This window comes from Lytechinus pictus, chromosome 4 (assembly GCF_037042905.1).
Source record: "Lytechinus pictus isolate F3 Inbred chromosome 4, Lp3.0, whole genome shotgun sequence".
Classification (NCBI taxonomy): Eukaryota; Metazoa; Echinodermata; class Echinoidea; order Temnopleuroida; family Toxopneustidae; genus Lytechinus; species Lytechinus pictus.
Window position 1 is genome coordinate 10440807 of NC_087248.1, and position 25757 is coordinate 10466563.

Sequence of the window (25757 nt, forward strand, 5' to 3'; positions counted from 1 at the left end):
ATGTGTTGTCCTATGGTATTTCTTAGAAAATACTGATTTTCATCTTGAGGTACATGTATATTTTGTGAAACCTGCATTACATCCTGCAGTATCCTCTCGTAATCGACCGATAAACTTGGTAAAAATAGAAAATTTTATGTGAAATATGTACAAAAGTAATTGGGATGTTGTACATGTGTGACATCACACATCGCAAGTGGGAGGGGTAGTGATCTCAACATTCAAATTTTCATAACTTTCCTGTTAAACTTTCGTTGATCCGTTTCATTATAAAGTATATGGCAATTCACACAACAGATAATGTATAACAGGCTACTCAGTTTCAGTATTTGGTTGTGACACAAGATTGTCGGGGAAATTCATGGGTGAAAGGATAGGCATGTGCTGACATCAGTGGCCATCTGTATCTGATTGACAAATAAAGAGGGAATTATCACCACCACCACCATAATCATCACCAACACCATTACTATCGTCATCACCACCACCATCATCATCAGCAACATAACCACCACCATCATTGTCATAAATTCATCACAATTGGGGGTGGATCAAGGATTTTTTAAAAGGGGGGGGGGCACACTTTTCTGATGAAATTTGACAAGCAAAAACACAGTCCTCACTTTCAAAAGGAAGGGCACACTTGGGTAAAAGCGGAATTTTACATTACAAATTTTGATTCTGGGGAGGGGGGACACACGGGCCGGCTGTGTCCCCCCCCCCCCCCTGGATCCGCCAGTGACATCATCATCATTCTCGCCAACATCACCATCAAAACAATTATCACCGCCACCATCATCATCACCAATAAGGAGCAAAGAAAGGAAAAGACAAAAATATATACCAGTATTTCTAAGAAATAAAAGGGAAATGGAAGGAAAAGATAATGGAGAAAAAATAAAAGAAATGATTTTGGCACCAAACTCCAAAACCTTCACTCATCACGAGTTAAATGATACAAGCAGACATTGACAATACTGTGTTCCTTGTGCCATTTCACAATATTTAATATTTAGAAGGCACATAATTCCTTGAACCATCTGACATGTATACAAACAGTATTAGATCAGTACTGTTGTTCTTTTTTATACAAAATGAAATGAAAGAAACTCTACATTGTCATTTAAAAGAAATTCTGATATCCATATTGTAGCTGGAAGATATAAAGAAAAATATATATTTTTGGAAAATCATAACATATGAAAGGTTAATCCACATTAAACATGTCTACGCAACAAAACATTCTTCATTAATTTCAGAATGTACACAAGAAGTTATGGAGCTTCAAGCATTTTTCTAATAATTCAGCATAGCGAAAGTCATATTTAATGTTTTTAATATACTAGGACGATCTTCATTATTTCTAATAACTATTCTATAAAAGGGCATATCATTTCCATCTCTCTTCATCGTGTTTCGCCCAACAGTTTAAGCTTTCCATCATTAATTCTCTCATGCCTTGTCCATCGTGATTAGAAACACACAAATCTTTGAAAATAAATTCAGATTAATATTCTTGATCAATATACAAATTATACAAACAGACGATTACAGATGTTAGTAATAACATTTAAAATACCTCAATACACTTTGGTCGTTCAAACTCTTTTCCCCCGAAAACAGAGCAGGGTAAATTTTCTATGGGTAATCCAGAATTGTTGCGTTGAAAACGCCCCAAAATTTCCTACAAAATAACATCACAAGAGTCAGAGGTAGTTTTAAGTTCTACAAGTACTAAGATTGAAAAGTAAACAAATATCTTACAAGTTTTAAACCTCCATTTTGCCTGTTTCTACAACTTCCCTGCGAGCAGCTGATATAGTGACTTTCACTGACTTTATGTAAAAAGCTAAAGAAATCCTTAGATTTAATTGGCTAAGAACAAATTTGTCAGTGAAAACCATCTACAAGGGGTGCTTCATGAAAATACACTCCCTAGATTAAGAAATAATTGAGAAATATTAAATGGGAACAACCGACCGATTCTGTTTTCTCCGATTCATGAATTATTGCATTATCGTAAGAACATGCATACAACAAAATGGTATAAACTTGGCACATCCTTTTGTACAAAGTGCCACACACGGTTGATTACTTTGGTGATGTACAATATACAAAAAAAATCAAACTTTCTAATACATTTGAACATTAAAATCAATGAAAGGTACATATTTTCCTGACATTCATGATGCATAAACCCACTTTTTGACACACAAAGAGGACCGTAACACAAAGGTTAACGATTACACGTACGCTCGATTTTCACAAATGATTGTACATTGTAGTCTATCCAACCAATCGACACGTAGAAAAAATGTTCTACGATCACTGCTAAGCTTTGTGTTACGGGCTCCAGGGGACTGTAACACAAAGACTAGCAATTGCTTGTAGAGATAATTTTTACGATTCATCATACATAATCATCAATCTTATAAACCAGCTTCATGATCAACCGTTATACTTCATGTTACGAGGCCCAGAGAGTCTCGTACGGTATATGGATGGTAATTTGCTGGATTGTCTTTTGTCCGTTTTGTCTCGTCCACCTACTTCACCTTCAACCAGTTTATCTACTTACATTTGGTCCAATTGCCATTTAGCGTATTTCCCATTTTGTCTAATTTCCAGTTAGGCTCTACCTATTTCATCTAATATCTACTTGGTCTAATACCACTTAATCAATATGGTTTATTGAACTGTTAAGAACCAAATTTTTATTTGGTTCATAAGTGAAAACAAATTGTAAGTACATGAAGTGGAAAATAGACCAACTGAGCATTAGACTAAATGAGAATTAGACTTAGTGGGTATTAGACCAAATGTGGTGTAGACCAAACAGTAATTAGACCAAATTGATAGACCAAGTGGGTTTAGTCCATGTGGTATTAGACTACCTGAGAAGTAGACCAAATGTTTGATAGACCAAGTGGGTTTAGTCCATGTGGTATTAGACTAGTCACCTGAGAAGTAGACCAAATGTTTGATAGACCAAGTGGGTTTAGTCCATGTGGTATTAGACTAGTCACCTGAGAAGTAGACCAAATGTTTGATAGACCAAGTGGGTTTAGTCCATGTGGTATTAGACTACCTGAGAAGTAGACCAAATGTTTGTAGACCAAGTGAATTTCACAGAGCTGCGCTAAAGTTAAAGGAGAATGAAACTCTTGGAGCAAGTTAGCTTTTGTGAAAGCAGAAAAATCAAAGAATAAGATCAACAAAAGTTTGAGTAAAATAGGACTAGCAATAAAAGAGTTATGAGCATTTGAATGTCGAGATCACTAATGCTATGGAGATCCTCCCATTGGCAATGCGACCATGATCTGTGATGTCACACACGTACAACTCTCCCATTTGGACACTGAAAATATACCCCAAAACATCTCTTTTTGCTCATTCTAATCATATGACAAATAATTAATCAATGATATAATGTTGTGAAACCTCTGTACTTAATTGTCATCTCATAATTAAGAACACCTCACCTTGTGATAGACTCTATAAAAGTGAGAATATAAGTGAAATAAGTACTAAAGTAATGAGGGAGTCGTACGTGTGTGACATCACAGATCTTGGTCGCATTGCCGATGGGAGGATCTACATGGCACTAGTGATCTCAATATTCAAATGCTCATAACTTTCTTATCATTCATTCAATCTTCCTCAAACTTTCAACAATATATTTCTTTGATTTTTCTCTTTGATATTGATTCAGCTGGTTTCAAGGGTTTCATTCTCCTTTAAACATTTTTTGGTTTGGTTCTTGTATGATTTCATTACTTTCTCGGATGCACAGTGTCTCCTGATTTCTCTTAACGTATGACCAACTATCCTTTTTTTAAAGAAAAAATGGTTTGCATTAATGCTTAATATTTGATAATACTTTTTAAATATAATTCAATTTTTTTCTACATATTTCAATTAAGCCAATACAATAATGTAGGATTGCAAATCCCTCCATAATAAAATCAACATGAAATATGTCAGGAATTTACAATCAGATTAAATGGACATTACATACACAATTTATACAGCAAAATAAACCAAATTTACTCAAATTTTAACATATAGGGAAGTTTAAACGTATTTGCATAAATCAATTTTTCTGGCCTTCAAACAACCTTCAAATGTCCTTCAGCTTTACTATGTGTCTAATACAATACTTTTGAATCGAGATAGATGGTATTGTTTTTTATTAGTAAAAGAAATATCACCAGCATAAAATGACTGTGTAAATAAGCTGCGTGGAAGTTACAATACCCAAACTCTTTTTTAATCCATCAAATTTGCTGTATGTTCTCAACGATAGTCTAAAGTAAGGCAGTTTGAATATCAAGCAGTGTTTCATACATACTTTACAATGAGCATCCCCCAATAAAGGCCTACTCGTAGGACTACAAACCCAACACTACAAGAGAAAAAGCATTCGGTTATATGTTTCTTATCCATAAAAAAATCAACTAGCTAGTTCATGATTGAATATAAAATGGAAAATATCAAACATCAATGTACACTTTTTACATGATTTAGAAGCATTAATTTCTTATACAATATCATATTCTGTTTGATCATAGATGTACTGGCATAACCCAGGTACGGATGCTAAATCTGATGTACATGTAGATATCACCTGTAATCTGGTGTTTAAGACTTCATTTTTACTCCTTGTATAAGTTTTCTCACTGAAGCGAGCAAGTACATGTACATACACTTTCGGGACCCATCTGCTGAAAAATACTAATGCTTTATTGACTTTAAATAAGTTTTCTTGGAGAGTAGGTGATTATTTCACGAAGTTCTTCATAAAGTTACCACGTTATAAAGACCATTCCTCTGTAAATATCTCCTTTTTTTTTAATGTAATTGTAAAATCTCAATAGCTAGTCAGAGTGACTGATCCAGGGTTGAATGTGTTACCTTTATAAGCTATTTGTAAAAGTTTGAAAGAAATATCACCATTTTATTTCAGTCAGCCTTTTCCGTCTTACGAAGGGTTACTGACTCTCATGCCATGATGACACTTTCTTCTCCTTCAACTTCTTTTTTGGAAGGACACACTTACTGTATTCGTTTACAGACAATTGAAACTTGCGTCTTAAATTTCTTTCAATAGACATTCCTACAAAGTAATGTGGAGCCTGTTGTAGAACAAAGAAAAATGATGAAAGCTGGGATGCTACTTTTAATAGAAATGTCTGTATAAAATGTAATCGGCTTTGTATTTCAGATGATATGAAAGATTTCAATTTGGCATTATTAAACATTAATTAACAAGTATATCAATTTTGAAAAATGTACCATGATATTTAATTTTCTATTTATATTTTTTTTAATAGCAGAATGGCGAATTACATATGGGGTTATTTGAAATAAGTAGCTCATGGCAAAAACAGGGATGTGAAAAAGGGCATGGATCACAAAATAATAATGGTGAAAATCATGTTGTTATTCCCAGATTGACTAATGACTTTTAATAGCACTAAGACTGTAGAAACATAAAATGACGAGGCCTAATTTGGCTCAAATCCATTATATTGTTTAATCTGTTTTACATTTTGCAACTCTGTTATAAATGAGTTTTTGCACGATCAAATTCCCATAAGGTAGCATTATGCAGAGAAAATTGAAAACCAGTTCATGAGGTACACATTTACCAATACATGTCTTTGATTTACTCACTCATAATTAGTTACTAAATCATTCACTGAAATATTCCCCTGATTTTTCCTATTTATAAAGTCGTCTGAATATCACACAACGTATGCACCTTCTCCACTCCCCAGCAAGCAGTCCAGCATGAGTTTCCAGAATCTAATATTAGACACAGGCCTACTACATTCATTTGGATTTCACATCCTGACCAGGGCCCCGTCTTACAAAGAGTTTTAACCATATCAGTGTTAGATAGATAACATGGAAATTAGAATAATAAGTTGTTTGTTGATGGTCACAGCCATACTGGTGTTAGATAATCCGGGAATAACAAGGAGTACAAGGGTGGTTTTGGCCAAAGTGATGTCAGATGACCTGGAAATATATTGATGATTTTATATATAATGTTGAATTACCCAAGAATCACATCGACCAGAACTGCATCATTTGTTTTAGCCATACTGGGGACCGTGTCATAAAGCTGTTTGTAAGTTACAAATGACCTTTATGCACACCTGGTGGCCCTTTCTTGTGCTAAATGATTCATTCCTATGTAGCTGACTTGGCAGCTAAGAACATGTTCCAGTTGTGCGTAGAGTCGTCTGTAACCTTACAATCAATTTTATGAAATACCACCGCGATGTTGGATTATCTGGGAATATGACAAACTGGTGGCAATAAGCTGCCTCAATCAACTAGTAGGAAGTAGACTTTAGATGGTAGTTGAGCTGAGTTTTTTCAGTTTTCTTCTCTGAGCGAGACCGGAAGCCGTTACCGGTTCTAAGGGGCCCTGTTCCGCTTGTGCTTGGTTGAGAGCTTTGAACGTAGCCTTCACTGCAGACTGCAAGATAAGAGTATAGAAAGATGTTTTTATTCCAGATAGGCCTACAAAGAATTTGTGCAACTGGTCCAAATTAAATCTGTTTGGGCCAAAGACCTCCAACAACCCTCCCCCCCCCCCTGATGTGATTAAATGCATAGTGTTCTACTGTATATTTGATAGATGAGGCTTGCATCACGATTAATTTCCAAGTGACCCTGAACGCAACTTTTTGACGCTTTGTGTATTATCTTGGGTAGGAGTGTGATGCAGTATGGCTACACCGCGTACATCCGACCCACTACACGTGCCACAAAATGCTTTGTCTCTTTTTTTAAGCTTCGTACGAAAAAGTGTAATGCTCTCAAGATATCATCGCTTGAGTAGTCCATGGGGAGATGGACTCCACAAAAGGATTGTTATCTTATGGAATTGCCCATTTAATATCATATCCTTACCTTGAGGGAGAAAAGGTCATTGTTCACAAAAATAGATTCCATTCTGGGAGATGTACAATATCTGTCATGCCTCGTTTCCACTGTTGTGCGATCCATTACAAATGCCACGACTGGCCATTTGTAACTGATTGCGAAATTATTTGGAGCATTCAAATTTTTCTACAATCAATAAGAGAGCCACAACTGATCAGTCAGACCGCAGGTCCCTATGCTAATGAGCAAAAAGGCCAGATTCATCCAAATCATCTCGTGGCTGAATCCTCCTCCTTGCAAAATCTCGTGATTCGTGAGATTTTCTTTCACCAAGAATTTACCTGTTTTAACCTCAAGTTAAATGAAATATTATTGCACCATCAGAAAGAGTAAACGTTACTCTTTCATATTGGTTATTTATTTTGTATAAAATATTTTTTTAAATAAGTAAATTTCTGGCCTGAAAATGTACCTCAAAACTGAATTTTCTTCCTCTGTTTTCTTTTGCAAATTGTGCAAATTTTTTTATTTTGAGCCTCAAAGATATCTATATCACCATAAAGCTGAACTTCTGTACTTTCTCACAATGCCACTCTTGATATGCGGCACCTTTTAATCGGGTCAAGATCACACTTTTCCCACCAAGGTACAAGACGAGATTTCTGAAATGTTGCACTTGCATGAAATCCAGGGTTCTGATTGGCTGGATAAGGTTCACAGAACAACAGGCGCGGGGTATTTGAGGAGATTACCACATGGGAAGTGTGCCCTTCCCATGAACCCAGGCGCTGGAACCGTTGGAATTTGCCAGTGTGTGGTCTATTTGACCAATCAGAGTGCAGTATTCTTGTTTTCAAGCTGCTTTATGTACTTGGCAAATGAAAAGTGTGATCTTGACCCGATTAAACCAATTCTTATTTTGAAACCTATATCATTTTAAAGCATACATATTCAAGCTTTATCATGATTTAAAAATCATTTGGGCTCAAATAAAAATAAAGTGTGAAAATAGCAGCTTTTGTCAGGTGAAAATAATTATTTTGTAGCATATTTTAGATCAAAATTTTAACCTATATTACAAAATCTTTGAATAAATTCAAACACATGACCTGAAAGAATGATTCTTCTTCTTTACAATGATACCAAATTCATGAAAATCGATGCGCAATTAGAGCAGCAATGACCGAATGAAAAGAGGTGTTTTGGTCCGCATCAAGCTCATTAAATATGCAAAACATCTCAAGTCATGAATATCACTTGGATGAAAGAAGCCACTTTCTTGGGACCTGCCGTCTGACTGTGATCTAATATGACTTGATGCCATAGGGCCCTGTTGTACAAAGAGTTACGATTGATCCGATCAATCGCAACTATGGAAAGCCAGCAAAGTCAACATATGAAATGCATGTTTGTTCAACATAAATTCTAGATATGAATGCAAATCCATAAATTCATTGATTTCTTGACAATTTGGGGTGTTCTCCTTTGATTACAAAGGACATTTTGCAAATTTCCTATAGAAAAAATTATGACACTGATGGATTTCCATAGAGTTACGATTGATCGGATCAATCGTAACTCTTTGTACAACGGGGCCCCAGGGGTCCGTTGCAGAAAGAGTTACGATTGATCTGATCACTCTCAATCCTATGGATATCTGTCATTGTCTTAATATATCCTACAGGAAATTTGAGCAATGTCCATTGCAAACCAAGAGAAGCACACTGAATTCTCAAGAAAACAATGTGTGAATATACATATTTCGAAAACATTTTGAACAAACATGAATGGCTGATGTTGCTGGCTTTCCATGGGTGTGGTTGATCAGATCAATTGCAACTCTTTGTAAGACTGATATGACCCGATACCATCACTATGATTACTCCATGATTGAGACCACAGTTTTAATTGTGGTACAAATCGTGACATTGGGAACTATTATTACTAACAATGGTGTATAAATTACCTTGACTAAAGTTGATTCTGGTGGTTTGAGTTTGAGTTCTGAGAGTAAATCAATCCTCTGAAACCATGTATGTTGTAATACTTGTTTGGTGCTAGGTCTCTGGAATGGATCCACATGAAGCATCCTTGAGATCAGGTCCTACAACAAGGTCAAGATATTGAATAGAGTTATTGAATTGAAATTGAAAATAAAATTGAAATTGAATATAAAAGTGATCTTGAAATTATAAATGAAATTGAAACTGAATTGATATTGAAATCGAAATTGAAAATGTAACTGAGAATTGAAAATGTAACTGAGAATTGAAAAAAAATTAAATTGAAATTGGAAACAAGAAAAATTGAGGAAAAAAAGTGAAAAAAAAATTGAGACTGAAAATAGATATTGATACTGACATTGAGAATGAACATAAAAATTGAAACAAAACAGAATTTGAAATTGGAAATGAATTGAAATTGAAAATAAAAAGGAAATTGAAACTTCAATTGAAAAGAAAAGAGAATGAGACTGGAATTTAAATTTGAAAATTAAAATTAAACTTAAAATTGACATTAGAAATTAAAATGAAAATAAAATTGGAATCGCCACTGAACTTGAAAATTGAATTGATAAAAAAACTGAAAAATTGATTTCCATAGTTGATCAATCCCAAATCTTTTGTGAGACAGGTCCCCCATATCTCCTTACCTTAGCTCTATCTGAGATGTTGTCCCAGTTTCCACCATCCATAGTGAGGTATTTACCTTCCTGTATCCTGGCTAGTATTACCTTACTTGAGTCATCAGGCTTATGTACAAATGGTGTGAACCTGACATAACAAGAGTAAAAAGAAATAGGCTCAACAGTTAAATGTGGAGACTAGCATCCCTAGTCAACTTATCAATCCTTTTTATTTCATTGACATATCAACTAAAATTCCTCGCAACATGACTGAAAAAAATGCCAGTTGTAATGAATTCAAAATGAGTTTGAACAGAATCCAATAACATGACTAACCAAGTGTCTGTAAAGTAATTAATTAATAAAAAGAAAATATGTGCCAAATAATTCTGAAAAAAAATTGCATAATTACTGAGAAATAAGCAAAATAAGCATGGTATTCCACTCAGATGTTGGGTCTTTTTCCAAGCAATAATAATACTTTGTCCCACGTGTGTCTATCTGTGTTGGAGATCTTCAGTGTTTTTCAGCTTAGATTTTATGATTTTACAAAGTTCAGTTTATGTAACTTTACCAGATCTAGATCTAGTCTGGTATAGTGACAATCAACCTTGGTTTACAGATTTTCTCATGAAATCAGTGAATACTCAACAACTTTCAAGCCTCAAAATCTCTATTTTCACATCCAAACTCATAGATTGTTTGTTAACTTGTGAAAACATACCCTTTTAATCATTACCTCTATCTATTCTGAATACATCGAAATTAAAATGAATAATGTAGCATGATAGAAAAATATCAATATTGCCAAATTAGAGAGCAAAAGATCAAATAATCCTAAAAATTATTTCATTGAAATAATATTGCTAAGAACATACCCTGCCAACATAGTATAGAGTATTACACCTAAACTCCAGATATCGCACGCTGCATCGTAACCTTGCTTCTTCAGAACCTGATATAGCAACAAAAAGATCATACGGATAATAAAAGTGAGATTTCAAATTTGTGTCATATTTCAGGAAAATATTACAGAAACATGGTCAACTGAAAAAAGATTGCTGTTCAAATAGAATTCTCATCATACCATGGGGATGGGGGACGCCTGAACAATGGGTGATTTCAAGTTCAGTGTTGACCTATTGGTGTTGGTGTTAGGTCAATTTTTACACGAGTATAACACAAAACATAACATTAAGATGGTCCTGAAAAGTCACTCACTAGTTGTTGAGATGCCAATAATGTGATCTGGATCAGTTTTACAAACTCAGAATAGATCTTGGAGCAAGGTAAAGCAATCCAAATTCCAACACTAACACCAACACCAACGCCAACACTGGACTTGAAATCACCCAATCATGCTGTTAGTTTGTGTGTGTTCCCATACATTATATGTTTTTGCATAAACAGTTTCAAAACACACTCTACAGTGTATCACTTTTCAGTTTTGAAAGGAATCTTTTTTACTTTAATACCAAAGCAAACATTATCGAGACTGTAAACATTGTAACCCACAATTTATAGGGTATAAAAAGGTTGCTTGAACAAAAAAATAAGACTTAAATGATCTTTAATAGGTTTGGTCTTTGGAACACTTAGCAGGGGCATTTCATGCAACAAATAGTGATTTTTCACCACCAAATGTTATAAGCTACTGAAATCCTTGCATCTGATTGGCTCAGATCAAATTAGTCAGTGGAAATCACTTACAAGATGCTTCATGAAACATTTGATTAAAAACTTATCTCTTGGAAATTTCTAGACTAAAAACTAAAGAGTATTTCATGAAGATTTTTGCCAGTTTAAATCACCAACAAAATATAATAAGCAACTGAAATATCCTTGTCTCTGATTGGCTAAAAGCCAATTAGTCAGTGAAAATAAAAGACATAATACTTCATGAAATGCTCCCTAGATGTTTACTATAAGACCCTTGGAGGCTCCTATAAAAACTACACTCACCTCTGGAGCTACAAAGTTGGCTGTATAACATGGTGTCATCAGCATACCATTATCAGCTCTCATTTGTTTAGCAAAGCCAAAGTCAGCTATCCTCAATGAGCTAGGTGAGTAGTTCTCATCAGCATACAAGATATTACTAGGCTTTAAATCACGATGTACAACCTAGAAAAAACAATGGAATGTTTTATGCAAAATATGCAAAAATATCATTACCTTTAGTATATTATAAATGAATTAAATTGAATTGAATTATGCTACATCATCATTATCAGCTCTCATTTGTATAGCAAAGCCAAAATCAACTATGTACAACCTAGGAACACAACAAAATGTTATGTGCAAGATATTATTGGGCTTTGAATAACAATGAACAACCTGGAGAAAAAAATGGAACATTTCTTCTACCAATACAGAAGAAGTCTTATTTATTTATTTTTTTGCAGGAGTTTCTGCATTTATTGTATAACCAAAATAAGTTTATAACACAAAGAATAATATGATATAACAAAATACATTTCCATAAGACAATTTGATAATATATATAACAGAATTCAGACGTAGGTAAAATATTGTGAGTACAAGTTATAGTCATGAGATTTTTTCTTAAATGCAAAGGCCAACTATCTATAAGCAAAAAATGCTTTGAGTCATAGCACAGGGTTAGGGTTATGTTGGAACTTACCCTTTGTTGATGAAGGAAATCAACCGTCCTGGTGACTGTTAACATGATCTCACATGCTTCCCGCTCTGATAGAAACTTCTGCTTGAGCAACCTGTCTAAGAGCTCTCCACCTCGCATTAACTCCATTACCATGTACACGTTTTTACCATCATCGAATACCTAAGAAAAAGACAAAGAAAATCTTTCAATTAATACATTTATTACTAAAGACTATAAAGGTTGTTTGACTATTCAACAGCAGGAGCATGAAGAGTTGTGTTCTCAGACAATTTCATATGAAGATTTTCATTACATAGCACAAGTCAACATTTGTAAATTATTATATAAACAGCATCTCATCAAATACATGTACCTTACATAAAAAAAAAACAACGAAACCACATTTAACTAGCAGAAGTAATCTTTTTTTCAAAGTGATGATTAAATCTGGTAGGAAACTCAAGTACCAGCTATGCTACATGTAATCAATGAACATATGACTTTTATTGCCTCCTCATTCACTTCTCTCTGTGTCTCTCTTCTTCTCTCTCCTTCTCTCTTGACTTTTCTAGAGATCATGCCATTCCACAACCGTCAAACCCTGACATCTCTCACTGATCATTTAAGCCTCCACTTTCAATAACGTCTGCAAACTGTCCAGCCAAAATATCCTTCTTCCGTTGAATATTTTTCTTTTCCTCAATGCAAAGCTTCAAACAACTTACATCTCTCAATGTAATAATGTTGCTATGGTGACCATATCTAAGTAAGATTTCGATCTCCTCCCTGATGTCCTTGGCATTCTTTTCAATGATCTTTACTGCATAGTCCTGTCCAGTGGCTTTGTGCGTACACCTCTTACACACAGAGTAGGAACCAAGACCAATATCCTGCAAGAGAAGATAAACATATTGGTCCATATTCTGAAGAACAGTTTAACTTAGGCAACTCTTACTCTGTGCTAAAATTATGGGATGCTGAAAATGTCAAAAATTTTGTAAATTGGTATATTTCTCAACTATATTCTTTCCACATGTTATAATGGTGGGGAAAAAACATTTCGGTTTATTCCTAGACAGTCATGAATGAATTGGACACTAAGGCCTGTATTCTGAAGTCATGTTTAAATTAGACCATGGTCTTACTCTCTGCTAAAATTATGGGGAGCCAAATATTCTGCTTATATTGTACATTTCTTATGTTTCTATTTTGTTTCATTTTGCTTTAATGAGAAAGAAAATACTTCAGATATCATTCCCAGACAGTCATGGACAATTTGAGTGTAAAATGAGTTAATAAATTGGATGTGTACTGTTAGGGATTGTGCCCCAATTAGCTTTGACTTTCCAATTAGCTTTCCATAGTTAAACCACAACTACCAGGGTTTAATTTCAACCAGAGTTTAGAATCCAGGCCAAAATGTACTGTGAAATGAACCTTTACTGTTGAGAGGTCAGTATTACAACTGGCTATCCATAGTTAAACCACAAATTTAGATAATTACAGAAGTACAAAACAAGACAGAAAATAAAGGAAATAACTGATATATTGATCTAAGTCAATCTTTAGTAGCAGATTGTCATACAGGGCATCTATGGAATGCCAATTGTATTTGACTGTTACATGCAATAAGATTAATGTTCACTCATTTCATAATTTTCTCATTAAATTTAAGAATCACTTACCTCTTGTAAGTCATACTCATCGAGGATAGAGGAAATACGAGCATGCTTGATTGCGATCTGAAAAAGAGGGAAAAGACTGAAAAGTTTACACCCATACTAGAGTAAAATATGCATGATTCTCATTGCTAAAATTACAAAATTAGCAGTGTTTTTGAGAAATACAGATTGGCATTTTTTCAACGTTTGAACACATATTTGGGGGTGACCTACATGTATGCGCTTCACAAAATATACTTTGACCTCCAGACACCTGATCCAATTTTCATAAACTTGGTACCAAAAGATGCATAGGACTTCAAATGGAGATACATTGTACATGTAATCATTTAACCATGATACAGGGCAGTTCTACAACAGAGACAGATTTCATATGAGCGGGGGGCAGTAAAATCAACCCACCCTCATCAATACAGGGTTCAGATCAGATGAAATGCACAGGAGTAGTAAAAGGGAAACTTGAAAGAGTTTTCAATACAAGGATTAATTTGGCATGAAAGGAAATGGTAAAAAATAACCACCTATTTCAGATCCCCAACCCACTTTCCCCCCTCCCTTCTTTCTCGGGGCCAATTTCATACAGGGCTCAGCAACCAATCGCAATAAATGATTCCATAGTAGTTACAATAATGACAATTGTAGTTTGAAGTCTTCATTAAATGGCCCGTGATTCATGTAAATTACCAATTCGTCCACTCCCCACATGGTCTACCTTCATTTAGTCTAATGCCATTCCGTCCATCAACATTTCGTCTTACAACCATTTGGTCCAATAACCGTTTGGTCTAATCACCATTTCGTCTATGACCGTTTCATCTCATAACCAGTTGATCTAATATTTGCTCTATTTTCATTAATTTCACCCAATTATCTCTTAATCCAATTGGACCGAATGGTATATTGACTGAATGGCTTTCGAACCAACTGGTTATAAGATGAAATAGCGAGTGGATGAAATGGCAATTACACCATGTGGATGGTGGACGAACTGATGGTAGACCATAAGATAGTAGACGAGTTGGCGTTGGCAATTGGACGAATTGGCAGTAGACCATCTGAAAATGGCCCCTGATTCTAATATGGTTACTGTAGATACACTGAACAAGACACTCATACCTGTTCTGTGGGTGACTGTGCATGGGAGTTATTAGAAGCGGCTTCCTTCTGTGCCTCTTCTAATAAGGTTGGATCAATGTAGCTGAATCCTCGGAACAACTGATGCGCTCCGGCACTGGGAGGTACTGCGGGTGAGTCTAGACAGAGAAACACACAGAAGTCAAAGAATTAGAGTGATTCGGTATGACTGTGAAAACTATAGATTACAATGTGCTATATGTATAATACTCTAGGGCCCGTATTCTGAACTCGGGTTTAAATTAAACCCTGGTTTAAAGTTGTGGTTTCACTATGATGAGCTAATTGGAGCACAAATTCCTAACAGTACACATCCAATTTATTAAACTCACATGACACCCAAATTGTCTGGGAATGATAACTGAAGTATTTTGAAGAATTTTTCTTCATCATGAATGCAAGTGGAAACAAAATAGTAAACATAAGAAATATACAATATAAACAGAATTTTTGAACTCTTGGCTCCCCATAATTTTAGCACAGAGTTAGACCGTGGTCTAAGTTAAACCCAACTTCAGAATACGGGCCTATAGGTTCAAAAGCAAGTTTAAATGAGGGGAGATGGAGCCAGAAAAGATCATCGAAAGGAATCATCATTTGCTTCAAACGATGTATAAATGTACAAATGAACGTAACTGCCAGATCAATCTTTTGAATCATTCCAAGGCTATTGAAGGCCATGACCTTGGATGCTTTACTGGTTGGCCTTGACACCCTTCTTATTGGTCATGGAGATTTGCTGCGCCCTTTTTTGAAAAGTGACCTTGTCCTATAAATATTGAAATCTAGGAGGGCCCTGTCGTATAAAAGGTATTATTATGGTAACTTTGCCATCTGTTGGTAACTACCAAGGTAATACTGATCAATAGCCAATCAAAATCAAGGATTCCATGCAAGTTAACATCGGATGGCAAAGTTATCATTATGGTAACTTTTATGCACTGGGGCCCATATTGGATCACTACACAGGGTTACCCCCCCCCTCCCCCATATTCCTGACAAGCTTGATCATTTGATCAAAAGTTCTGATTGAATAATCAGAAAATCAGGAAATCTACCATAAGATGCTGTATTACTACAATGCATGTTTAATTCTATTATCACGCTTGCAAACCTCCAAATTGATTTGGAGATCTGTTGCAGCATGAAATAACACTTGGAATTTGCCATGTTTTTTTTTTAATTCACATCAGCATCAGCAATATAGGGAAGAAAACTTGGTAGTCCTGTATGTCTTCCGGTCACTTCTTCTTGAAATTTACCGACAATACAACTTTCAGGGCACGCATCCGGTGTTGAATTCGTTACTAGTTTGAGCTGATAACTTGTCACCCTCGCTAAACAGAGAGATATTGTTTGATTGATTGCTGAATTTTTTCAATGGTAGACAACTCCTGGTTAGTACATGTAGATAAAGCCATTTTGTGCAGACTAAAATCCAAGTATATGGGACAATGCGCCAAATTTGAAAACCACTTAGAATTTGCAATAATGGAATGAAAATGAAATGAAAAAAAGATGACAAATAGCCAAATGAAACTACAAAGTCAGAATCCTTTGAGTTCTTTTGAGAAAAATCACGAATTTTATACAACCAAATAGAGACCAAGAATGAGATCCAACTCTCACACGTGCACCCTGCATCAGAGTGAACTTTATTATAGTCAAACCTGTCTTTAGTGTCCACCAAAACTGTCTCCCATTTGAAAGGAATATCAGTTAAAGAACCCGTCTATAGAGGCCAACTATCTACAACGCCCACCCACCTGTTGGTTTCCCTTTTGGAGGCCTTAATATACAGGTTTGTAAATATATTACTGAAAATTTTTACAATATTTCTAATAAGCTTTACTCGTGAATATTCCTAACATTGTAATTACAGTCAAACCTGTCTTATCGGACACCTGTCTACAGAGAAGACTTGTCTTCAGTGGCCACCAAAATTGTCTCCCATTTGAAAGGAATGTGTGTTAAAGAGCCTGTCCATGAAGGCCATTTTTTCTGTTTCCCTTGAGTGGCCTCAATAGACAGGTTTGACTGCATTTTCAGTCAAGTAATGAAAACTATTACCGTGTTCACACGCTGCATCGGCTCGCGGTGCAGAACCGAGAGCCGATGCAGAATGGGCTCTCGGGTTATCTTGCCTCGCTTTGTCACAGCTCGCGGGGCAAAAACACAAATCTGTGGATTCTTTCTGCGCATATTTTACGCCATGCGCATTGACGTCACAATAAGTTAACAGGTGAGCAATCAGCTAATTGTCGTGCAGACTCGGCTTCGTGTTTACACGTAGAAAAATTGCCGTGTCTGCACCGGCTCGCGGTTCTGATCCTACTATTTTGGCAGTGCAAAATTGCCGTGTCTGAACCGAGAGACGATGCAAGTTAATCGTGTTTACATGCATAAAACAAGTGGAGCGCCTCTGGCAGTCTCACCTGCATCACGCAATTCAATATAGCAGCAGTGCTGACTTTGAAAACTACTATAACATAATTATTCACAAAAACACAATTCAAATAAATGACAGTTGACCTTGATCATGCGACCTAAGACTTGTCAGTGATACTTGATTACTCCTATATCCACATTTCATAAACTATATCTATAAACTGTGAAACTTATGACAGCAATCTAATAATTACCTCAAAAATGGCCAAAGTTCATTGACCCTAAATGACCTTTGACCTTGGTCATGTGACGTGAAACTCATGCAGGATGTTCAGTGATACTTGATTACTATTATGTCCAAGTTTCATGAACTAGGTCCATATATTTTCTAAGTTATGATGACATTTCAAAAACTTAACCTTAGGTTAAGATTTTGATGTTGATTCCCCCAACATGGTCTAAGTTCATTGACCCTAAATGACCTTTGACCTTGGTCATGTGACCTAAAACTCAGGCAGGATATTCAGTAATACTCGATTAACCCTATGTCCAAGTTTCATGAACTAGGTCCATATACTTTCTAAGTTATGCTGTCATTTCAAAAACTTAACCTTCGGTAAAGATTTGATGTTGACACCGCCGTCGCCGCCGCCGTCGGAAAAGCGGCGCCTATACCTCACTCTGCTATGCAGGTGAAACAAAAATCTGATTCTACATCGGCTCTCGGTTCTGCACTGCAAGACAATGCAGCGTGTAAATGATAAATAAGTGGTATCTTACCTCGAGGTGTACGTGATGTGAACTCTGTATCAAAATAGTGTACTATATCACTGGTAGGTATCACAGGTCTGAACGGCGGCATCAGATCTCGCCTTTTCAGTTTCTATGGCAACAAAAGGTCAAAGGGTACAAGCAGTAAGTAACCAATCAGAGTTATAACAGATAATCGAGTCACAATGAACATGAAAATAAAAAAGCAGACAATAGACACTTCCTCATAATAATTTTCCGTCATAATCTGAGAGGGCGCCATCAATTACCAGTGATAGATCATAGTCAAGATGCTTCTTCATTGCAAGTGTTGCTTGACCAAATATTTCACCACTTATCACAAAACACAGTGGTGCTCAAAAGATAGTAAAACCCACCAGAAAATGATCATATTTAAAGGAATGGTCTGGGCTGAAAATATTTATATCTAAATAAGTAGAATAAAATTCACAAAGCAAAATGCGGAAAATTTCATCAAAATCTGATTAAAAAATAATGAAGTTATTGAATTTCAAAATTTATCAATATTTTGTGAAAACGGTTATATGCACATCGTCATGAATATTCATTAGGTGGGCTGATGATGTTATATCCCCACTTTCCTTTTTCTTGTTATTACATGAAATCATAATTGTTTCTGTATTCAATACATATGTGAATATGTCTCCCTTATAATGAAATAAGTTGCTGCAATGAATGTCTAATGCACTTAATCAGTTTTCAATCCAATGTTTTAAGTTTTTGAAGGAAATTTATTTGAATAAACCTAATTTCATGTAATAAAATACAAAAGAACAAGTGGGGATATGACATCATCAGTCCACCTAATGAATATTCATGACAATGTACAAATAACTGTTTTCACAAAATATTGATAAATTTTATAATTCAATAACTTCGTTATTTGTTATCCAATTTTGATCAAATTTTTAGCATTTTGCTTTGTGAATTTTACTCTATTTATTGAGATATAAATATCTCCAGCCTGGACCATCCCTTTAAAGTGTTCAAGTTCTGCCATGTTTTAGATATTTAATTCTCAGGTGATAAAATATCACATTGAATAAAATTTGTTTCTCTGGGCTCGCCGATCAGTGTAGTGTTGTTGTCTACATTCAACACTCTGCAGGGAAAGGAGTGCATTTTGTGACAGGGTTCACAAACTTTTCAGCTCAACTAAATAATAAGTTGGAATAACGTCTGAATAAGAGTACTATTCACCACTGCTTATACTGGACGGGGCTTGGATTGATGATAAGACAGTGTGCTATTATTTGCATTATGACTTATCCTATTTCATCATGGAAAATGCCTATTGTGCATTATGACACGATATACCTCACAATGCGGCTGATGAAGAACAAAATACGTGTTACCCATTGCGAGTGGTGAGAGTATATGAACAAAATATTACTGATCACCACTAGTGATGCGCTATCCGTTGTGAGTGGTGATAACGTGTGAATGACATATCACTGATCATCATACAACTTTTCCTGCTTACTTACCTCCCAGTCAATGTTTGAGAAGAAGTCATGTTTCTTGATATCATTGACACCGTTAGGACCAGCTCCAAGTCTGTTCTGAGGGTTCCTCTTGAACAACATCCGAAGCAGACTCTGAGCTTCTGGGCTAAGGAACTGAGGCATCCCAAGCTTGGCTCTGATATAACAACAAGGACAACAATTGTAAGATTTTTGTAGAAAATCAGTGTTTTTACATGGTGTTTGAATCTAAATGATCAAAATTAATTATATAATAATAAGTAGCATTTATTAGGGTGCAATTTATCTAGTTGTGTATTCAAAAGCAGGTAATAATTTCACTTTCCTAAAAAAGAGCTCTTTGTGCATTTATCTTATAAATATATGGAGTGGGTATCAAGAAGCCACAAACAAAGATTATATCCTGAAATTTTGAACCCAGTCCAGGGTCGGAATAGGTTTTATATCAAATAGAAAACCAAGCAGATCTTATTATGATCGAGTAACCAATCAAAATGACTTTTCATATAAAATGGCAAACTTTATCGTGTAAAAGACATTTTCATTTCATATCTTCCACATTATATCTGTTTTATGGCATACACATTCATTGAATCTAGTAATGAATTGGAATTGTGAAGGCCACATTTTGGGGGATTTACCAAAGCTACAGACAGGCTATAAATTTGAGGCAATTTTGAATTATATCACATGTCTTACAATAGAATGGCAATACACATGAATCAAAGCTAATGTATGATCTTTGTAGGTTTGCATGGTGGAGTTTGTAATGTGGAGAAGGTTTATGGTTCACCATGTGTAATATGAAGAAGGGAAGGAAATACAGGCAGAAAGATTGAAATGGAACGACAAGATAGAATGAACAGAGAAAATTAGAAGTATTCTTTTCTTGAAAGTGAGTGAAGTCCTAAAAAGGACTGTAAACCAGATGAGATGAGCTGAATATGGCTTGAGTAGCGATGTTTTGAGTAGTAGCAGGTTGAAGTGAAGAGAGGTTACTCGGCGTTTTGGGTAGGTTGACTGTCCGTCTTCAGGAGACGGACAGTCAACCTGCCCGAAAGCTAATGTATTCTGCCATGTTGAAGAGCTTGATAACTTACTTGAGGATGAGTGCCATTGTTTCCTTTCTATGTTGTCCTTGAAATGGCAGGGCTCCCGTCAACATTTCATACTGTATAAAAAACAAAGAACAGACAAGCTTCATTAGATTACTTAAAATGGATGGCTATACTATCAACAGAATAGGAACAGGAAGTTAAAGTTTCTATACTTAATGTACCACTAAGGTCTGGAAAATCTGGTAGTCTATATGTGGTGGCCATGGACTGATAGCCAACTTCATTAATCATAACTGGCCTCTGCTTGCAACCCCATACAAGTATTCAAAGCTAGACAAAAGGTATTGAAAAGGGTCTGTTATCAGCTTCAATGTTTCATTTTCACTTTCTTTAAAAAAAAAAAAAATTGTATCTTCATAGCTTCAATCAGCACTACGATATCAAATGGCAAACTCAGTTCATAAATTAGTGCTCAAAGAAGGGTGTTCATTTTTAAGTACGGTACTTTACTTTGCCTTGGCACCAGTGAGGGGTCAAACCTTAATAGTTCTGCTATATATAAGGTGAGTGACACCTTAGGGACTCAAACTTGTACATGAACTGGGATGAATAAGGGAAAATGGTGTATTCTAACATTAGGGTCCATTTTAAATATCGTTTGGATGATCTTGGGCAGCTAAATTGTCTCTGAGTTTCCGCCAGGCTTTGATAAAGCAATGTTCTTCCAATCAGGTCCAATCAAAGAGGGGGAAAGCCCAACTATTTTAAAAAGTGGTTTGTTAAATTAGGCAGATCAAGCGTTTCTTCTTCATACTTTGGGCAATTCCATAAAATATGTATGTCTGATCCCTATATGTGGGGGCTTCGTGTATTGATTTTCTATGTTTTCTAGTTCATTTTGAATGATTACATTGCTCTCAAATTATCATGACTTGGACAATTTGTGATGGGAGGTAAGCAAGGAGAGATATAGGGGTTGGCTGTACAAATAGTTTGATTTGTTATGGAATTGCAATCTTACTGACCATTAGAACACCAAATGACCACCAGTCAGCTGCCGTCGTGTGACCCCTCCTATTAACTACTTCCGGTGCCATGTATTCCACAGTACCACAGAATGAGTAGGTCTTGCCATCGACCGATTCCTTGCTGAGACCGAAGTCTGTCAGCTTGATGTGACCAGAATCATCAAGGAGAATGCTGAAAGAAGAAACAAGGAACAAAAGATGACACGATACTGAATAGGTTCATTATTGCGGACTGAAATAATCGTAAGAGGGTATTCATTTGTCTCGCAATCTACTATGGTCAACAAGGAAATTCGTGATCACTCTCGCAAAAAGTGTTCACTAGCTTTCTAGGAAATTCGTGATCACTCTCGCAAATAGTGTTCACTAGCTTACAAGTTCACGATGACATGGTTTAATTTATCATCACTTTTTCTTCAGAATGTTTTTCTTACTCCTACACTTCCTTCATGTTCACTTTCTACTCTTTCTTTCTGCTTTCCTCTTTCCCTTTATACTCCAACTCCTCTTTTAATCATTATCCTTCCTCCCTTTCATAATCTTCTTATTGCTGGCGTGTAAGTGGTCACAAATAACAAGATCTGAAAAATGCTGAACTGTTGAAAGTCTAAAATAAAAAGAGCTCCCATGCTTTTTGTACAGAGGAAAGCCAAAAATAAGCTGAAAACCAAAACAAAATTATCTGGAATCAGCTAAAAATCTTAACTCTCACACACCCCTGTTATTGTTCACCTCCTCCTCCATCTCTTCCTCTTCCTCATCATCCCCTCCTCCTTCATCTTCCTCCTCCTTTATCCTTCTCTTTCCTCTCCTCTTCATCTTCTTCTTCCACCTCTTCTTCCTCCTCTTCCTCCACTTCTCTCTCCTCCTCCTCCTCCTCCACTTCTTCTCCTTCTCTTCCTCATCTCCCTCTCCTTATTTTCTCTATATCCTTATCTTGTCTACTCTTCCTCCATCTCATCTTAGTTCCCTTCCTCCCCTTTCTCTTCAGCTTATCTAAATGCTCTTAATTGATAGAACACATGATGGTAATAAGCAATATATTCATCTTTCTGTTTGCCAATGCAAAAAGCAAGTTGGTTACGCTACACTTGCATCTATCGCTTTACTAAGTACTTACTTTTCTGGTTTGAGATCTCTGTAGATGATACCCAGTGAGTGTAGGTGGTCTAGAGCTAATGCTAACTCAGCCAAATAGAACTTCACGTCTTCCTCTGTAAACATCACCTAAACAATAATGGAGTCAAGAATGTAAAAACATGAAGTTAAAACAGGTGTTAAAGGGATGGTCTGGGCTGAAAGTATTTATAGCTTGATAAATACAGTAGAATTCACTGAGCAAAATGCTGAAAATGTCATCAAAATCGGATAACAAATAATAAAGTTATTGAATTTTAAAGTTCAGCAATATTTTTTTTAAACAGTTGTCATGAATATTCATTAGGTGGGCTGATGATGTCACATCCCCACTTGTTCTTTTGTATTTTATTATATGAAATAAGGTTTATTCAAATTTTTTCCTCAAAGAACTAGAAAAATTGGATTGACAACAGATTTAGTGCATTAGATATTTATTGCTGCAACTTATTTCATTATAAGGGAGACATTATTCACACAAGTATGAAATAATGAAAAAATAATGATTTTATGTAATAACATAAGAAAACAGAAAGTGGGGATGTGACATCATCAGCCCACCTAATGAATATTCATGATGACTGTTTTCACAAAATATTGCTAAACTTAAAACTTCAATAACTTTATTATTTGTTATACGATTTTAATGAAATTTTCTGCATTTTGCTCAGTGAATTCTACTCTATGTATTAAGATATAAATATTTTCAGCCCGGACCATCCCTTTAATTGGAACAAGCTACATGCAACATATTCAAGCAATCTATACTGTGTGAGAAATAAATCTACCATGGATATGATTCCCACTTAACAACTCTGCCAGATTACAGCCACCCCCAGGAGGACCCCTCCCTCAAAGACAACTACCCCATCCCCGTGGAAAAGTTACAGAGATAATCACCGAACTATCTGATTTATTTATTAAACAGTATGAACCAACCCACTTCCAAAGAAATGATTACATGTAAAAAGAAAATATGCTACTTTTATTCTATACTGAGTAGCATTTCAAGAAAGTGGTCAGCACTGGCAGAATGTCATTCTTTGTGAAATTGCTGAATAACTTACTTCTTTTGAAAGCCTTGTGAATAAGTCTCCTCCTTTCAAGAAATCAAGAATGAGATACAATTTACCCTCAGTCTGGAATGCTGTAATAATAAAAGAAAACAAACAAACAAAAAGGTTAATGGAAATTTATTTTTCTTACCCAAACACGAAATGCAGAAAAAAAAATCAAATCAAATCTCTATACAAAATGATACCAAATCTCAACTACATACAATCAATGACAATATCATCTAGATTGCATACCTACATGAATACATGTATTCAAACTTTTGTTTTCTATGGGCAATTCCATAACATATGTATGTCAGACCCCCTATATGAGCGACCTTCATGAAATTTTCTGTCTGTGATTTCTTGTACTTATGACAGTCTGTAATGCTGTCAAAGGACCATGACTTGGACAGTTTATGAAGTGAAGTGAGAATTCAGAAAAATGGGGGTCGGACGTATAAAAAGGTTGATTATTTTATGGAATTGCCCATATGCAAAGAAATAATGGATTTGTAATCTATCAGTATTTTTTATGAATTGTCAGGCTTTTGTCCATATCATGTCTCTTGGGTGAAGAAACGTGTGAAAAAGAATGCCTGGCTTCTGATATCAACATCATTACTGGTGTTTTGACTCAGTTGGTACAGCGTCTATCTCACAACCGCGAGGTCGGGGGTTCAAGTCCTGGCAGCATCAGACCAAAAGACCTGAAAAGAGGGGAGTTGCTGCTACCCTGTTTGGCTTTCAATGATGCAAAGGATCGAGCTACATCGATCTGGTGGTGCACAATGGCTGCCAGGCCCACGATCTGGTGGTGCACAATGGCTGCCAGGCCCACGATCTGGTGGTGCACAATGGCTGCCATGCTCACGATCTGGTGGTGCGCAATGGCTGCCAGGCCCACGATCTGGTGGTGCGCAATGGCTGCCAGGCCCACGATCTGGTGGTGCACAATGGCTGCCAGGCCCACGATCTGGTGGTGCACAATGGCTGCCAGGCCCACGATCTGGTGGTGCACAATGGCTGCCAGGCCCACGATAAATTGGGCAAAATTAATTTTCTGAGTATATCTATTTCAGATGAATATTGTATTTCAAAAATAAAATATGGATTTTCATTTTGTATAATCATCCCCTTCAAAATTGCTGTTTTTTACATTGCCCCTACATATTAAATTGTTTCTTTGTAAAAAAAAAAAAAGAGCATTTTCTCAAGTCACCAAACAAATTAGATGAATCTGTTCCATGACATTAGCAGCTCTTGATAGTCGATTCCTATTCACTGTAAGATGGCTACTTGACCAGGTCCATGACATTTGCTTGGGTGACAATTGCTCCACTAAATATTCCACACACCACTCGAATGACTTTAAACTTAAACCGTGGATCTAACACTATACCCAACCTTAATTGACCACAATGTTTAAGTTCATGATTTCAAAACACTTTTATACAGAGTCAAAAGATGTATGATTTTCTTTATAAATAAAGTGCATGTACATAGAGCTACGAAATGTACAGATCCATCCTCTGAAAACAAATAATTGACAAAAGTACACAATTTCTAAAAAGTACATATACCACAAGTGCGTACTTCATAAATAGTCATTATTTAAGTTACATGTATCTGACACATTGTTGTTAAATATGCACACAAGCACTATACCCACATATATTGCCTCGAAATAGCTACTTTTACTATGATTGTAAGGGTACTTGAATTGATTTATTTCCTGAAACGGTATTTCGAGCAGTATATGATACATCATCACTCATTGACATTCGTAGACTATCAACTGATAGGAAATTTGACTGCAATGATGAGTGATTGAAGTTCAGTGTTGACAT

The 25757-nt window shown here is 35.8% G+C and overlaps 1 protein-coding gene across 1 annotated transcript; it reads right to left on the reverse strand.

The window, feature by feature from the left end:
* Positions 1 to 975: 975 nt before the first annotated feature.
* On the reverse strand, positions 976 to 24775 carry LOC129259576 (ribosomal protein S6 kinase alpha-3-like). The gene is made up of 16 exons (XM_064098963.1): positions 24643 to 24775; positions 23920 to 23999; positions 22836 to 22942; positions 21713 to 21887; positions 20730 to 20800; positions 19633 to 19786; positions 18134 to 18236; positions 14948 to 15084; positions 13835 to 13891; positions 12875 to 13039; positions 12171 to 12329; positions 11489 to 11650; positions 10405 to 10481; positions 9554 to 9674; positions 8867 to 9004; positions 976 to 6490 (listed from the first exon to the last, which is right to left on the reverse strand). Exons 1-16 carry the CDS (start codon positions 24773 to 24775, stop codon positions 6362 to 6364), a joined length of 1968 nt encoding a protein of 655 aa, XP_063955033.1. The 3' UTR covers positions 976 to 6361.
* Between the last annotated feature and the right edge of the window lie 982 nt (positions 24776 to 25757).

What these genes read in the sequence shown, in the direction of transcription:
- LOC129259576 (XM_064098963.1), bottom strand. Translation starts at nt 24,775, where the DNA reads ATGGCAGCCATTGTGCACCACCAGATCGTGGGCCTGGCAGCCATTGTG. An exon ending in CACATCACGTACACCTCGAG is followed by an intron (nt 15,085 to 18,133) that starts GTAAGATACCAC and finishes TTCTCTGTCTAG; the next exon opens with ACTCACCCGCAGTACCTCCC. An exon ending in ACATCTCAGATAGAGCTAAG is followed by an intron (nt 9,005 to 9,553) that starts GTAAGGAGATAT and finishes ACCTTGTTGTAG; the next exon opens with GACCTGATCTCAAGGATGCT.